Raw genomic sequence first — 17,011 nt, 5'->3', positions numbered from 1 at the left:
TAACTATTTGGAGAAAAAATAACCATCTAATAACCAAACAAACAAGCTAAACAGACCCCATTTCCCTCAGCAGCTGATAGAGGCCATGAATGCCGCCATTGTGAGAGAGGGAATATTGTTTGGCTTGTCTCATGGCAGGGTTGTGTTTTTGTAAGCAGCTCAGAATGAGGATTACAGTTAGCACACCACTACGGTGGTGTCGCCCGTCTCATTGACCCCATCTGCACACAGGTTAACTCACTTCAGCCTGAACATTGACAACGTGGAGAGGCTGCTGGGGATCCTACAGCAGGCATCCCCCCTGTCTTACCTGGAGTATGAGACACACACACACACAGACACTCACACACATACACTTTAATAGTCAAACACCATGTACATACACATTTTTCTGCACTGAGCAGTTTTCTCTCTCGACTGCAGCATCTCTAATAACCAGCTGGAGGATAAAGGAGTGAAGTGTTTGGTGGATTGTTTATTGAAGCTGCAAATCACCAGATATGTCAAGTAAGATGGAATTTTATTGAATTATTGCTGTTTATTAATTGTGCTTTTTTTTAGTTTTTGCACAGAACAACACGTAGAAGAAAAATGAGAACTGGATCATAGTTATCCATCCACCCATCCATCCATTGTCTATACTGCTTATCTGTTAAGGGTCGCAGGGGGCTGGAGCCTATCCCAGCTGACATTGGGCGAGAGGCGGGGTTCACCCTGGACGGGTCGCCAGTGATCATAGTTATGTTTTTCATATTTTAGTCCACTGATTGTATCACAACTTTTGGGGCTGATATGCTTTCAGCTGATATGGACCTATTACAAATATAACAATTAAAGAAGTGTTTGTAGCCTTTCATAAAATGCATTGTGCAACAAGGTTCTTTGTCCTTTTTTTTTGCATCTTGTTCCCCAATAGTTTTGTTTTTATTTATAGTTGTGTAGTTTTTTTTCCCGGAGAAAATGAAAAATGAGTTGTTAGTACTAATACTAATTTTTAGGTTAAAGTCTATTAAATAACCAATACCATGAAATGTGTCTTCATCCACAGTCTGAGCAATAACGGTATGACACAGCAGGGGCTGCTGGATGTGGCCAGCACACTGTCTGCTTGTAGTAACATCTCAGGAGTGGAAGTCAGGTGAGCCGGACACGGAGTCAAAAAAAATAGCTAAGAAACAAATCATGTATTATTTGTTGATGATGCCCCAAAAATTGTTAAATACCTGAAATATTCAGCCCTGTTTTATTGTTGTCGGATGTACCAGCTTGGGAGCTGACGAGAGGTGTCTCATCTGGTTCAGAAAATACGAGAGCTGTGAAAAAACTCTGAGGTAACTCAAAAAGTATCTTAAAAGTATAGAAAATGAGATAATATATGCATATTTATTCTGTATATGCAACACTCAAACTAAGGAGTTTGGTCACTGTGACTGAAATACACAGGTGGCGAAAAAAAAAGATTTTACTTCAATCATTCAAGCATTTACCACATTATCACTTCTCCCCTATGATGTGTGTGAGAGGTTTTAATGCTCAGTGCAATAGCATGAACTACTGCTCTCCACTTCATCAAACATTATAAGGCCGACAGGAAGCGGAATCCCCAGCAATGTGTCATCATGAGGTTGCCTATTTTTTAAATGTCATGATGCATGATACATATTTTTATCAAATATATTTTCCTCTGCCTCCCTTTCAGCATCAGAGACAGTAGTTTGGAAAATGAGCATCTCCTCAGGTTATCAAACATCGTGGCAAACTGTTTCAGTCCCTGCAAACTGCAGTGAGTACTTCTAGTTTGATTTTTAAAAAAAAAACTTTCTCTGCTGTTTTGACTTCTTTGGGATTTAGAACTTACATAAAATTCAAATTCATGTTAATTTTTGAAACAAGCGTATAGTTTCCTATCATGTGTGTACAGAGTTCCCTTCTTGGCTCGTATTTCCCTCCATCAATTGTGTTAAAAATTGGCCCAGATTTTTTTGCCTTATCCTTTTACCATCCCTTCAGTTTGACACGGTTGAGACATAACCTCATTGACTGAGGTAATACTGCAGTTGTGACAGTATTTACTTATTAAAGTAATTACATAGGAACCTACATCACCTCATTTTGATATTATTACCCCATCACTCTCAGCATAGTAGCACTTTGGACCAAATATTGAACTGATATGGCCATTTTTTTAACCACAATATTACTGTACTGTTGCTTTGCAAGTTTGCCATATTTAAATGTATTTCCATTTTTTGTATACATTGTGGGCCCTTGTTACACCCATATCAGTGTAGTACCTGGATGTAGCCACTGTTTCCATCAAGATATCACTTGGTTATTATAGGGTATCACAGTTCTGTCCTATGGTACTATTAACCCATTACCATGTTATTGCGGAGCTGTAATGTCAAGTGCTTTTCAGCTAAGAAAAATTTTGAATGACGAATTTATAAACCGACTGTTTCTTTGCTGCTTGTGTGTTTTTTTTCCACCATGGATACCTAATGATCATCTGTCATTGATTCACAGGTTGAAGAATAATTTGCTGATGCTGAAACAGATTGAATATTTTGTCAAACTGTTGAATGGCAGTCAGAGTGGATGCACTGTTAGGTAGGAACCGAGTGCAGCTCTAAACAGAACTTTAAAATTACGATGTAAATTTTAGAATGCAGACCTTTTCCGCATGTCTGAATTAGCTGTGTTGAACTGAGAGGGTATGATCACACTGCTGATATCAAATGTCCTCCGTGTCAGTGTTGAGGAGGGATGGATCACATCTGTGGAAGCAGTGAGTTTGGTATGTCAGTGTCTGGACCTCAACAGCAACATACAGACTGTCGGGTGAGATACTAGAGCAAACACATGCACACAGTGTCACCGACAAATTTCCAAAGTCAGAATAAAACCGTTCAGAGTCTTGCAAGAGGTGTCTTCCTCTTATGGAAAAAATCAGTTGTTTTTTTCCATAAGAGGAAAAAATCTGTTGTTTTTTTCCTCTTATGGAAAAACACAACTGATTGGTTCCCTCTCACCAGCTCAAAGAGAAAGCTGCAAACCACAAAGTAGCAAGGTGCAGTAGAGTAAGACCAATGCAGAAGTATAAAAGCGCAAATAGAACCTATTTGAGATTAGTCGGCCATTTATACTTCTAGTACTATACTTCTATACTTATTCCATTTATGGATCTCTCGATATAAGAAATAAGATTATCTACCTATAGAATCTTTCTGATACAAGAAATATTACTGTCTATCGACAGAAGTTAGAGGATTCGATTTCAGATAGAATCAATAATCTTCAAAGGAATCTAGTCTTAGTCTTGTAAATAGCGACCCTGCAAGATTCCCAGTCTTTGCAAAATCTAAGTCTGAGACTAAGATCTCAGTGATTTGTTGATAAATTGTTTTAAATTGTTAGACAGTGTCACACATTAGTCTTTCATCTCTGAAGTTGAGTCTTCTAGTGTAAGGGAGGCGTAAGACTATTGAATAACTCCTCTGTTCACACACCTTCACAGGGTGCATCACACCACGTTACATTTGTCCTTGAGGAAGTCTGCTGATTTGACTTCAGCCAGGTACGTGTTTGAATCACTTAATTTACTCAATTCACATAAATTTATGAATCCCAAACTGCTCACAGAATCATCAGTCATCCCAAAGATGTTTAGGATTTTAAATCAGGATGACCATGTCGGTACTTTTGTCGTTGTACATTGCAGCCCTTAAGGCTAATGTTAGCTTGTACACAGTACGATAGTTGACAAATGTTAAAATTGATGTTAAAATCTCTCCTCCAATTCTTGCTGAAGAACTCTTGATGACCAATAAGCTGAGTCGTGTGTCCTTCTGGTTTTCTTTCCTTGCTACTAAGAATTACTGCTGCAATGGAGTATTAGGGCTATACAGACAAAAAAACATCAGAGACTTCAAGAAAAACAGTTGTAATATTTCAAGAATTTTTTTTTCCAAAGAGACATCAAAGGAGCAGTTCACGTCGTTAAAATGAGTTTTTTTTTTAAACTTTATTCTCAAACTCTTAAAAAAAAAAGGTTTTTCAACCATCAGTCAGGATTTAAAAACTCCTGCAGTGTGTTCCCAGCTTTAATTTAAAGTGCTCCAGGTTGTGCTGGATTAAAAAAAAAAAATTGGATTGCTACATCATTTTTCTGTGTCGTTTGTCTTTGTTATTTCAGTTCTACGTCTGCAGATCCAGCTCCATCAATGGCCACAGAGAAAATAGGGTATTTTTTTAAATTAAAATGTGCTACCTAAAACTTTGAAAAACTCATACCTGCAGCTGCTCCATAACTTTATTGTTTTCAAATAGTTTCATGTTAGCTTGCCTTAGGGATAGTAGTTGTTGACCCTCCCTCTTCCTCCCTCCCTCCCCCTCCCTCCTACCTGCAGCCTCATGGAGTGTGCAGCAGAGGGCTCCCAGATAGCAACCATGAGAAGCATCCTGCAGAGATGTCCTTCACTGACAGAGCTGGAGTCAGTACTTCCCTTTTGTTTTTGAATGTGATGAGGTCACAGCAGCAGTGACTATACCCAGTAATTACAAATCTGTTTGTCTTCATTATTTACAGTTTTTCCCACAACAAGTTGGGTTTGGAAGGGGCTGAGTTCCTGTGTTCCATTCTGCCCTCACTGCCAAATCTCACCTTGCTCAGGTTGGATTTTTCTCACTTTTTTTAATACTTTATTTCAATTTGTGCGGCAGACATTCATGTGGCAGTTAGAAATATTTACATCGTATTTTTGTTTTGTTTGTATGCAAGAACCAAAAAGAAACTAGCCAAAAAAAGAAGAAAAGAACTCACATCCACCAATTTTTCTCATTTGTCACATTCACCCCATATTGTCTTACCCACACACTGATGCACACAGACACATACATGCAAACACACACACACACACACACACACACACACACACACACACACACACACTCTCACACACATCAACATTCCTAACATCATGTATGACAAACATCTACTGTTTTTCAGTGTTGTGTCCAAAGAGGCTCGTTTGACTGAGGAGCTTGCAGAGGCCTTGCTGCAGGCTTCCACCATTCGCAGTTTGAAGTGAGTATCACATTCACATCTTTTCCTCATTCATTCCTCCTCTCCAAGTCCTGTATTTATAGTGTGACTACAGATGCTGTTATTACAGTATGTAGTGGGCTACGGGTAGTTGCCTGTTTGAATCCGAACATTTATGACCGCAGCAGGTCACGTTTCCTCCTGCGCAGTAGCGTCGGCTAAGTGAGACCGTGTGAATGCGTGTTCATCATGCCGGCTGGCAAACATGCAGATTCAGCAGCCAGGAGTGATGTTACTCATCAAACTCACAGCAGCGTTTGTCCCGGCCAGACCTCATGTTACAGACCCCAAGGGAACAAATATTTGGCAGCCCCTTGCCAGCTTGGTTCAATGCTCAGGGTCTGTGCCATTTTAAATTTTTTTTTTTTTTAAAGGTTGCTGTATCTCTCTCACACGCATATACACATACATCTGTTGCAGTGTCTCTGTTCTTTCCAGGGGCTCTCCCTGTGTCTGGCTGTGTTTTCTCCATGTGTCCTCCTCGATTATTTCCCCCCCTGCAAGTGCTACCATTATCCTCTAAATTAGCTTGAATGATATTCATGTTCACAGCAGTGTTTTCATCCTGATTCTTTTTTTATTTGTATCTATTGATGGGACATTTCTTGAATGTTATGCCTCTTTCTCCTTTTCTCTTGAATCTGCTTTTACTTCTGCTTGCTTCATTTGATTTGTTCATTGTCATTCAATTGCATGATTCTGGGAAAAGACACAGATAAAGTTATCTACTCCTTTTATAATATCTTTTTATTCTTGCCACATCAGTGTAAATAAACCTGTTTTGAATTTGAGTGTTCACTCAACACCTCACCTTGTCCCTCTCCACAAATGAAATATTGGATGCATTTTCCTCATGTAATAATCAGGGTTATATTTATTATTTAAAACGTATTCTTTTCTTTGTCCCCCTCTCCCTCTGCAAGTCTTTCAGGTCACGTGATTGAGGATAAGACTGCAGAGATTATGACCAAAATGTTGGGCCGTCTACAATCAGTTAAGTACGTATTGAATAAGCCAGCAAATTTCTCCATACAGTTCTCCATATTAGCTCACTGGAACATCTTATAATTACATTTATTCACACATATACAGTCTTCCTGAAAAAATCCTGATCTATGTATATTCAGCTATTCATTTGCACTGAAAGTTTCAAGTGTGCAACTCACTTGCATCAGTTTTATTTTGTGCAGAATTGCTTCCCTAGTTGTGATGTCACAAATCCTGTTTGTGGATTGAGTCTCTCTTTCTGCAAACATACAACTTGTAGTTTTGTATGAAAGTGATCCACAACCCCCGTATCAAAAAGAAAACTCCTTGTCATGCGTCCATGTTAGAAAAGAAATGTGTGATGTTGGAAACGTGATGATTTGTCTTGTCTTCTCTAGTCTGTCCCATTGTGTGTGGTCAGTTACTGGAGGACTGCAGATTGTCAACGCGTTGGCACAATGTGTCCACCTGGAATGTCTTTGGTAAAATAAACATGCACGCAAACACAAAACATACCCCTGTCTGAATACAGACTGTGCTAAGTAGATGTGCATTTGTGTGTGTGTGTGTGTGTGTGCGCGCGCGCACCAAGTCTGGATTCTGTGTGTCTGGTTGAAGACAGCAGGGTGTCTCTGGCTCACGTGCTGAGGAGACTCCACTCTCTACACAGTCTGAAGTAAGAAACTGTCACAAACACTCAAATGCAACTCCAAAACAAAAGATCAAAATCTCAGGGTGTCTTCAGTCCAGGGCCAGTACACCAAACACTCTTAACACTGTCAAAGGGGAAAAGACAAACTGGCACAGAGGGAAGTGAAGACATGACTTAAACACAGTGAGGAGGGGAGACAGTGAAACATAGGGGCATTACATTAGGGTGGGGCTAAATTATAACAGATGAGGGCAGGAAGTGGAGGACTTCAAATAAGATCATAGATAACCAAAATAAAACCACAAGAAAGGAAACATGACAAATGCTGCAGCTGTACTGTAGTATTTGCTGTTTTAATCGAGTAGCTGTGTCTCTATTCTTTTTAGAAAGACGGTCTCACAACCAAAACTACATGGTCTAGTGAGGTCAGGTCTTACAGTAGTTTCACCCCACTCTTTTATGAACAGTTATGTAACATATGTAAAGTAGCCAGCAAAGCTATTTCAGACTGACATTTACTGTTGTAGTAACATTGACACACTTCACTTCCAGACGTGTTTTGCATGCTCTATTTCTGGGGACGTGAATCTTCTTACTCACTGTTGCAGCTTGTCATACCAGCATGTCGTCGACTCTACATTAGCCTCAGCATGAAAGAGCGCAGTCTGATCCAAGATACACCCCTTCCCCTGCCGCAGTTCATTCCTCCGTCTCTTGTAGTGTAAAGCTGTAAATTAATGCTCATGGAGGAGTGTTGAAGTCCATGATGAAATATCAGAGCTAGTTATACAGTGTATGAGCACTTATCAGATTTACGTGGATGTCATCTCCTCCGTGTGGGCTGAAATTATTTTTCTTGCGTCTCCAACTGTGCACTCAATGTGTCTAACAATTTCTCAGAGGGAATTATTACTTTAAAAATGCAGACTTTTATTTTTTGTGACTCACTCTGTCTGAGAACGGTACTTTATGAATTACATTTATGTTTAATTTGAATATCCCTGTTTAAGTTTACAAACCTGAATTTGTGCGTGTTCCAGGCTTAATGAGATTTCCACAGGGACAGGACCGTCAGAAATGAGCGGTGCGCTGGATCTCCTCGTTGCTATGGAAGGACTTACGCAAATGCAGGAAATAGAGTGAGTTTAGGCCATAAAAAAGAAGGTATCCTGTGCATAAGTGAATGTTACTCACCATCCTGTCATACCATCATGTCTCCTCTCTGTTTCAGGTTGAAAGGCTGGAGGATGGCTGATCAAGGAATAGAACAGTTGACCAGGCTCCTTCCTGTCTGGACAAAGCTCAGAAAGATCAGGTAGCAAGGACATTTGGACGCTCCAGAATGGGCTTATTCTAGAATTTACTTGTTCACCTTCAATTTATACACCATCATCTGTAGTGTCTACTAGCTTCAAATTGCCACATTTTCAAACGCGCGATGGGTACAAGTTCTCCAAGTTATTTTGGGCTTTTTGGAACTGCACAGTGAAACTGTACTCACCTTCCTCTCTGCATGCCCCTGTTACTTGTTCCTCTCTGTTACTTGTGAGAGCCAATCAAAGCACCATTGTCCTTCTTTATGGTTAACAGCTGTTCCCATGTGCCAGCTGGTCTTTCCCAGTTCCAGGGCTGGCCTTGGCACTGATTATCACCACATGTAGCATGACTGTCACACATGTCACTAAATGCTTTCCCATACATTCTTGGATCCCATTATTATAATATAAACTCCCCGTGGACATCGACTATGACTCAATGCTAAATTGACCCCAAACCTCTCAGCACAGGGGTGCTACTTATTAAAGGGGAGGATGTAAATGCTTGGAAACAGGAAGAAGCTGTTACCATGGATACATCAAGCTTGTTTTTTGCCGCATTTGTCTGTTTGCTAAATGTGTTCTCAGGCTTGGTCTTTTAGTCTTCTCAGCAGTTTTTATAGTTGCAGAACATCCACAAAATGAGCAAAGCCTCAAAATAAAGGCTGTTTCCTTGATGCTGAATTTGTCCATATTGAGAGCATTTGGTTTAAAGTTTTTACTATCATAAAGCATTCCATGATAACAGTACTATGAGATAAATAAAACTCATATTCATTTGGCCATACCTCATATTTACCAAAGCAGATGATAGAACTGATATTTCTATAATGTCTCCTCCATTCTCAATCAACCGTTGCACTGAGGGCTGGCGGTATTGGTGGAGCTTTATCATCCCATTCTCCTCTGGGCACTTTTCTGACAAACACAGAAACCAAGTGGATGGGGGCCTACTTGAATGTATCTGAGGTTGAAGCCACCTAGTGGTTTTATAGAAAATGACATACTGCCCCAGAAACATGTCAAATAGATCAACAGCCTATCAACTGACTCATATTGTGGCTTTGATATTTAGATCAGATTGATTTCAGAGCATGAACCTGCTTGTTCTGCGTTTAACAGTGTGTGTGTGTGTGTGTGTGTGTGTGTGTGTGTGTGTGTGTGTGTGTGTGTGTGTGTGTGCAGTCTGTCAAATAACCTCATCAGTGATCCATCAGGAGAGAAGCTGCTGGAGGCTTTGGGAAGTTGCAGTTACCTTGAGGAGCTCCAGTAAGGACATTACATCTGTCAAAGCTTATATTTCATGTAACATTTTGAGTCAACACACAATAAAACCCATTGGTTAAATGGATGAATAGATTTGACATTTGTTTCTCCTTTAGTCTGTCTAATAACAGTCTTGGTGATGGCACCTCCACCAGGATGGCCCTCATTCTACCATCACTGACATGCCTCAGTGTGTTAGAGTAAGTCTCACTCTCATGTTCATGTTCCTATTGATGTCAGAGTTGCCTTCAGGGTTATCTTCTTCTTTTCCAGTATTTCACAGAACAAAATTGGATGCGAAGGCTCAGTGAATCTGTCCAAAGCAATACTGGGCATGAAGAACCTCTCCAAGATTAAGTAAGACCCATCGGCTGCTCCGCCGACACGACTCAGTCAGATGACAATCACTGATTACCAGCTGTGTGTAAAATATAATTGCTTTTCTTGTTTGGCCTTTCAGTCTGACTTCAGTTGGGACATCAGAGCTGTGCGCTATCATCGCCAGTCTGTCCTCCTGCCCTCTCATACAGGATGTGAGGTAAGATGACAAATTCTCAGGATGTAATGATTAAATCTCACACACACCCAGGAGTTGCATTCTTGAAATATCTTTCACAAGTTGCTAAAATTGGCATCAATTAACTTGTTGAAGTGGTAGAATTTAGCTTTAAAAAATAGCCCTTTCAGGGGGGAAGAACACTGCAACACTAGCAAAATGTCAATATTGTTATACTCACTATTTCTCACATTAATCACTCAACCCACAAAGTCTTGAGGTGGGTCCAAGCATTAGTCTGGATGTGTTCATAATCACAGCAACATGTGAAGGCGTTACCCACTCAGCGAGCACACTACTTTAGGACGTCAACCAGGAGACATTAGCAGAGTGCTAATGTCCTAGTAAGATTCTGATCGGAGTTGTGAGATTAGTCAGCACTCATCTCAAGATGAGTTTGTTTTAATCAAGTGAAACTCTTTCCCTGCTCTCTAGTCTGGGATGGAACCACTGTGGTGATGAAGTGGCCCTGGAGCTGGCCAGAGTTCTGCCTTTCTGTGAGAGGCTGACCAGACTGGAGTGAGTTCATCAAACACAAACGCGTACTTAACTCACTGTCAGAGTCTTTTATGAACTTGTATTCATTTCCATCTGATTTATTCTAACCTCCACTTGACTAAGCCTTGATCTCAATAGACCATTGCACACGTAGCCCTGAAACAACTGGTCCTAAATCTGGTGGATAAGAACACTTCATTAAATTTGATCACTTCTCAAATTCTCTGCCTCTTTTTTAAAACTGTATTAATGTCTCTACCACAGTTAAATCAGATAGGTTTAGATTTAATTTAAATTACTCAGCTGAGAGCAGCAATAACAACGAAAAAAAATGCTTCCAGCTGCTGGAAAGCTTCCAAGTGTGGGCGTTACCTTGATATATTTGGAGCTGTCAGCTTCCTCAGTACATGAGGCCAAGGAAGCAGCAGCAGAACTGCGATATTTCTATGAAACTCTAATCTTTACTGCCATACATGGGGGAGAACTGGGAGGGGTTTGTTTGCTTGTGTCAACATTTTACTGATTTAGACCAATTTTAAATATATTTAGCATAAAATTCAATGTCATCTTTTAAAAAATATAAATATAGTTACTCCCTGGTTTGTTACAGTATGTATGTATTTATTTCTTCCAGCCTGGAGTCCAACAGGGTGAGTGTTGTTGGTGCAGAGGTGCTGGGTCGAGCCCTGCAGTCATGTCCATCTCTGGAGCTCATCAGGTAAGCAAGTCGGTAACATTCATTACAGCAAATTTGGCTGAAAACAGCAACTTGAAGCTCTGGTTGGATTTAAAAGTGGTCCCGGCTGAATAAACAGGAGTTTTTATTATCATGTTCTTACTTGAATCATTAATGTTGTTGTTTTTTTCTTCTTAAAATGTCCACCACTGTTTTTCAGACTGTGGAGGAACAAACTGTCCTCCAGTGAAGCCCAGAGAATGAGTCTGAGGGACAGGAGGCTGAATTTCTCCTCCACCTGACGTCATCGATAGTACATCACTCCTGAATAGACATTCTGCTCTGACAGTTTTTGTAAATAGGAATTTATTCAATAGCGTATGTAGAAAATATGCTTGCCCCTGACTTGTGCAAAACCCACACAAAATGAAGTAGTAGGCTATAAAGTCATTCTTGTAATTTAGCTTTCTCTTTTTTTTTTTACATTTGTTTGTGAGAAGAAATTCCAAATGAGTTCAAGGCACAATATCATTTTATATTTATGCTGATTGTCAATTTAATTGGTAGGAGAATAGTGAAGACACTGAAGAGGTGTAAAATGTCACTGTAACAGTGATGTCTGTATTTGAGAGACGATGTGAACAGCATTTTGGTCCAGCAGTTGCCGGGGGAGCTGACATCAGACTGTTGTTGTAAAACTTGATGCTCAAATGTAAGGAACTGTTTCAGTTCCAATAAGCTTTCTTGTCGCAGAGCACGACTCACACATAGGCAAATCTAAAACATTCTCAACTTGCACTTTATTGTGTTTACAATTAGTAGAGACCACATGAGTGAAAACACAATAATCATAAATTTACAGTAGAGAAAGAGTAACTACTCTTTTAAACTCTTTTGGTTGTGGTCTCTACTCAGGTTACTTATTTTTTGCAGTGTTCTTGAACTGGAATGTGTTTTTTTTTTCTTAGCTTTGACTTAAGCTTATGATTGATTGATTGAGTGTGTGTGTGTGTGTGTGTGTGTGTGTGTGTGTGTGTGTGTGTGTGTGTGTGTGTGTGTGTGTGTGTGAATACGTCTGGCTGATAGTTTTGGCTGAACATTTTGTGTAGTTTCTTGCTGACTAGTTGTTCATTCAGTCAAATAAATGACTTCAACAGGATTTTAATCAGCAGGCTGATCCGTCCAAAGTTTTCTTGTTAAGGACTCTGTTGTGTCCAGCTGCATGTGTCCTAAATAAGTATTGATTGTAACTTGCACTGAAATGTTTATGAAGGGAACATGGCACTCCCCAGAGCTGGACAAGAAGACAGATACACTTCTTTCCTCTGTGCTTCTGAGACCCACAGAGATCAGCTGACGCTAGTTAGCTTAGCATAATGAACGGTTGTGGATAAGATGGTTAACATACCTGCTCAAATCCCAAAACCAGCTGTCCTCTTTTTATTCTGGTTTAAATAGATCAGATTCAGAGTTTTGGTTTGTCCAGAGGATATAAGTACTGTTTTGCAAATTAGATGTACAAAGGATGATTTTTTTTTTAATGTAGAACCCAGTTATGCTACTTTTGTATAAGAGATCTGAGCTACAAGAAATCAGTTTTCGTCTTGATTTCTACAGGTCAGAGGAGGTCGATCTGCTGATCTTCTGAAAAACCCTGAAAACTGTTATGCAGAGAAGTCCAGAAAGACAGGCAGGAGATGACAAACTGACAGAGTTGATGGTGGAGGAAAAGAAGAGACAGATGGAGAACTGGATGTGAGTGATGATGAAGTGAGTCCGAAACTGGAGAGAGAGGAAGACAGAGACCTCAGAGAAGGTTTTCTCTGTGATAATATTATGTTTTTAAGATATGTATTTAATTATTCACTGATGCAATTTACTTGCAGAAACAGCATGTATATTTACTTCTTGTCACTCAATTCTAGATATTTATTATTTTAATTTTTTAATTATTAATTTATTTTAAATGCTGCCGAGATAACGCGCTCAGAACTTCTATCATTTACTTTCTCGTGGCGCCCTCTTGTGGTTGAAACTGGTGATGCAAATGCAAGAAACGTTAGGACTCAGATGGTGCTGTAAAAGAGGTTTAGAAATCCCAGAAGTGTCAAAAATGATTATACTTTTGTAGGAACATTTTTTTTAAAGCTGAATTTTTTTAAAAAGCTACTGTACTCTCGTCATATCTGTTAACAACAGCACAGTAGCACTGATATTCTACTGTGCCTCTGTTGCTCTCTGCACTTGAGTTTGAGGGTTGAAAAATAGAATACAAGCAAACATGGCTGTGGTACCAGTTTTAACCACAAGAGAGCGCCAGGGGAGCAACACATTCTCAGAGAGATACATTTCTATTAACACCCACACAAAGTGGGTGCTTCTGTAGATGGGTCTGTCAAATATCTCCCCCTTACAACAAGTTTAACTTTGTCAGTGTGAATATGTCTTCCAAAAGCTCATAATCAGGTGCCCAAAAGTATGACAAAAACCTTGACTCAAATTTATTCTCACCTAATTATGAATAAATAAAAAGGATGCTCTTTCAAAAAAAAAAAACCTGTATATTTGATGTGTCCATTCAACGTTCATTATTAGCCCAAAAGAATTTTGGTTTCACCTAAGTACTATTAAAACGTTGTTGATTCAAACCACAAAGTAGCTCTAATATTGTTTGGTTTATTTCAACAGATTTTCATCCTGAAACAAATAGATTCTGCTTTGTTGATTAATAATAACACTCACTAGATTTAAAAAAAAAATACTATTTTTACATTCAAGGACCAGAGGGGTAAAAGGGGCTCAGTGACCAATTGTTGCCCTGAGGCCACCAACCAGGTTAATCTGCCCTTGAGTTCCACACAATGACAAAATGATTAGAATTCTGAATTGCTGATACAAAAACAAAACAAACATAAGGCTAGTGACGTTTCCCACATGTACACGAACGTCAAGTCCATTAAAATCTTCATAGCCAATATCGTTCATACTTTTTACAAAAATAAAACTACACTGAAATGTTTTTGCGTCTACTCGAAAGTATCGCCTTTATTTTGATGGGCTGAGTAGAGTACTTCCGGTAATGGATTAGTTCTTTCCTGTTAGCTTGACGCGGCTCCGTCCGTTAGCGGCGCAGGGTAGAGAGCAGACCGTCAGCCTCCGAGGATGAGGCTCGATCACTGTTGCGCTTTTCAGGATACTCGGGATAAAATGGCAACTTCACTTTTCACCTCTTTGTATGAAAAACTGAATGAATAAAGTGTATTTTGACCGACTTTACACTTTAACGGTGCACATAATAAATCAAAGGAATTGTCAACTAAAAAGAAGTTGGACGTCATTTTTCCAGGTGAGTGTTGCACCAGTTTTCCTTGGGTTGATTTTTTGGGGTTATTTTCTAAGGCTGTTTTGCGGTGTTTGCCGGCACTGGAGCTAAACTGAGCTGAACACTCGTGGTTGGAGAGGTTCGAGGGACTGAAGCGGGGATATTTCCCCGCACAGCTTGCTCGCAGGTTTAATGTGAGGAGGCGCGTTCGTGTGTTACGAGAAGAGTTGCTGCTCTACTGTGTTATTATATTTCACGTTCAATTTACCTCGTGAAAATAGTTTATTTGCCACAGATACGGCAGTCGGGACATGAAATTAGCCTTAATGAGTGTGCCCGCTGCTGTTAATGAGGATGAAACAGCCTCCATGCCTGCTATGCCCGCCAGTCCTTCATGCGGTCCCCTGTCCTCCGGGGCAGGTTGTTCCCGCTCCGCCTCTGCACAGAGGCGACATAAGTGTCTCTGGGAGAAGTTCTGCTGCAGAAAAGTGTTGGGTTTTGGATTCCACCTGTAATGCACTCACACATGCAATGGACACACAATTGAAGGCAGTAAATATGCAGGAGAGCAAGTCAGCGAGGTGATGTGGATTTCGTAGAAGCTTGTTTGCTGCTGTAGTCAGTATTTTCCAGCAGAAAACGGGATTGACACCAAGTATTCGATTGCAGTTAGACAACTATGTTTTAAATATGCTAAAAGATGTGATTAAAGACACAAAATAAATGTCTTTTTCATTACCACAAAAACATCTATAAATATAAGCTGTTGTTTTTGTCGACCGTTTTCTCGATTTTCTTATCATTTTTTTTTATTGTAGCATCTTAGATTTCTGTGTATATTCTGTCTGTTAGTTGTTGTTGTTGCCATTGTCCTTTTTTGTAGTATATTTGAGGACAGGGTGTAGACAAAGACCTCATTATATGATGTGTATCTCAATGATTTTAATATATTTAGATAGTCTAGATTACTTTGTCAAAATAGAGCTGAAAATACAACTACCTCCTAAAATATACATCATATGACAAACTTGAATATGAAATATTTCATGCCAAAATATCCATTTTAATTCATCTGCATGACATTTGCATAATCTGATTATATGGCTGGATTGCTCTTTGTCCTTTTTTTTTTTTTTTTACACAGTCCAAGTATGCAGGATCCAGACAAACTCCTGGAGGACAGTGGTTTTGTTTTTCCCTTTTTTTTTTCCTGTCTCATTCTCATGCTTTGTTAATTTTTTGTGCTTGTTTTCCCTGTCTTTGACTCTGGCTGTATACTTGCCTTTTTTCATGCTCGTGTGTTTATCTTGTAAATGTGTTGCGTTATCATTGTTGTGTGTAGCAGTTAAAGCACCTCCCATCCATACAGGGAAAGCGGGTGGTTTATTTCTCCGTCTGGTCAGAACTCCAACAGTTCTGGCAGTTTGAAGCTAATGCATAAATGAACAAACCTCCAGACTGCTGAATGAGTTTAAGTAGCCAAATTAAGCTTTTCACTGAATGATAAAGTAAATGAATGAAAATACCTCACTGGCTTCAGTGTGACATCACAGGAGCAGAACGGGAGGAGCACGCTGGTTATGACACGTTAGTATCTTAGCAACAGGCAGCATCCTTTTTGGCATGCCGCTCTGTGAACAAAACCACCCTTATGGACACGAGGTGTTGTTCTGTTTGTCTAAAAGCAGAGGAAAGGATTTCAAATGTGATTGTTCCTACCAAGAATGTTTCGGACACGTCGTCTTTACACTCACAAACTGTTCCAAGACGTGTGCGCGTGTGTTTTCTCTTCATGTCTGTTCCACCCTTCGCCACATGCTTCTCCATTTTGGAGGTCCAGCCGTGGCTTTGATCTGGGCTCAGGGCCCTGCATGTGTCAGTTTTAGTGTGTGTGTGGACATTGCTTGGGTTTCCAGAGGGCAGTTATGACCTCCGCCAGGGAGGCAGAGGCGACACATGTGGTCTGCGTGTGTGTGTCTACATCTATGTTTAACTCTGTGAGTATTTCTAGATGAACAGTGACATTAATTGAATTGAACTTGAGTCTTGAAGGCTTTAAAAGCACAGATGAAATACTGGTATTGTGCTCTATTCTGTGACTACTTGTCAGGAATATTTCTTCTATTGAACTGGAGGGAAAAACAATAACATGGAGATGTAACCTTAATGCGACTCTTTATTGTATGACTACCTGCCTTGTTGGCAATGCACACTCTGCCCAGCAACAGATTTGGAAACCAAGTGTGCTGCTGACATCTTAGTTTATCTTCCTGCAGTGGTATTTTCAGTAATTTATGATTATGTAAACCACAAAACACAGACATAAAGTGTGAAGTGGTAAGAGTTATGTAATAATCCTGTCAAGAAAGTGTATGTTACTCTGAACACAATCCAAAAGTGTATCAACAACCAGATGTTTGTTTCATAGAGGCGGCATTAGGTCAACCTTTCCTTTCAAACAAGAGTAGATTCATTAATTGGTTGTAAATTTTAATCAGTAGAGCTCAATCAATTATTGATATCAGGGTGGGCAGGAATCCTTCCCTCCTTCCTTACATCACCTTTTCATTTTTGGATGCACATATGATTGATATGTGATTGTCAACTATTTAGCCAAGCTAGTCTAATATTGCT

The 17,011-nt window shown here is 39.7% G+C and overlaps 2 protein-coding genes across 10 annotated transcripts in view; both read left to right on the top strand.

Annotated features, from left to right (window-relative positions):
* Nucleotides 1–12,810, top strand: part of nlrc5 (NLR family, CARD domain containing 5) — a 77,002-nt gene extending 64,192 nt beyond the window's left edge. For 5 of the 7 annotated variants that reach the window (XM_086208561.1, XM_086208564.1, XM_086208559.1 and 2 more), the window contains 24 exons: nt 232–315; nt 424–507; nt 1,049–1,138; nt 1,266–1,331; nt 1,700–1,783; nt 2,527–2,610; nt 2,755–2,841; nt 3,518–3,577; nt 4,196–4,243; nt 4,410–4,493; nt 4,589–4,672; nt 5,009–5,086; nt 6,028–6,102; nt 6,490–6,573; nt 6,684–6,767; nt 7,784–7,882; nt 7,975–8,058; nt 9,245–9,328; nt 9,442–9,525; nt 9,599–9,682; nt 9,786–9,863; nt 10,317–10,400; nt 11,014–11,097; nt 11,276–12,661. In XM_086208561.1, coding sequence (XP_086064687.1) covers nt 232–315; nt 424–507; nt 1,049–1,138; nt 1,266–1,331; nt 1,700–1,783; nt 2,527–2,610; nt 2,755–2,841; nt 3,518–3,577; nt 4,196–4,243; nt 4,410–4,493; nt 4,589–4,672; nt 5,009–5,086; nt 6,028–6,102; nt 6,490–6,573; nt 6,684–6,767; nt 7,784–7,882; nt 7,975–8,058; nt 9,245–9,328; nt 9,442–9,525; nt 9,599–9,682; nt 9,786–9,863; nt 10,317–10,400; nt 11,014–11,097; nt 11,276–11,357 — 1,939 coding nt within the window. In that variant the 3' untranslated portion in view covers nt 11,358–12,661. The other 2 variants (XM_086208563.1, XR_015117002.1) reach the window with 2 other exon arrangements.
* cpne2 (copine II) overlaps nt 12,673–17,011 on the top strand; it is a 40,060-nt gene continuing 35,721 nt past the window's right edge. Inside the window, exon 1 of one of the 3 annotated variants that reach the window (XM_086208567.1) lies at nt 12,673–12,810. The gene's annotated coding sequence lies outside the window, so the exon portion shown is untranslated. Of the gene's footprint in view, nt 12,826–14,162; nt 14,402–17,011 lie in introns of those variants that run through there. The other 2 variants (XM_086208566.1, XM_086208565.1) reach the window with 2 other exon arrangements.

This window comes from Aulostomus chinensis, chromosome 7, assembly GCF_037954235.1.
Source record: "Aulostomus chinensis isolate RoL2024-O1b breed Wild chromosome 7, RoL_Achi_v1.0, whole genome shotgun sequence".
NCBI classification, from domain to species: Eukaryota; Metazoa; Chordata; class Actinopteri; order Syngnathiformes; family Aulostomidae; genus Aulostomus; species Aulostomus chinensis.
The sequence above is the reverse complement of the archived record's forward strand: the minus strand, read 5'-3'. Positions and strand labels throughout refer to the sequence as shown.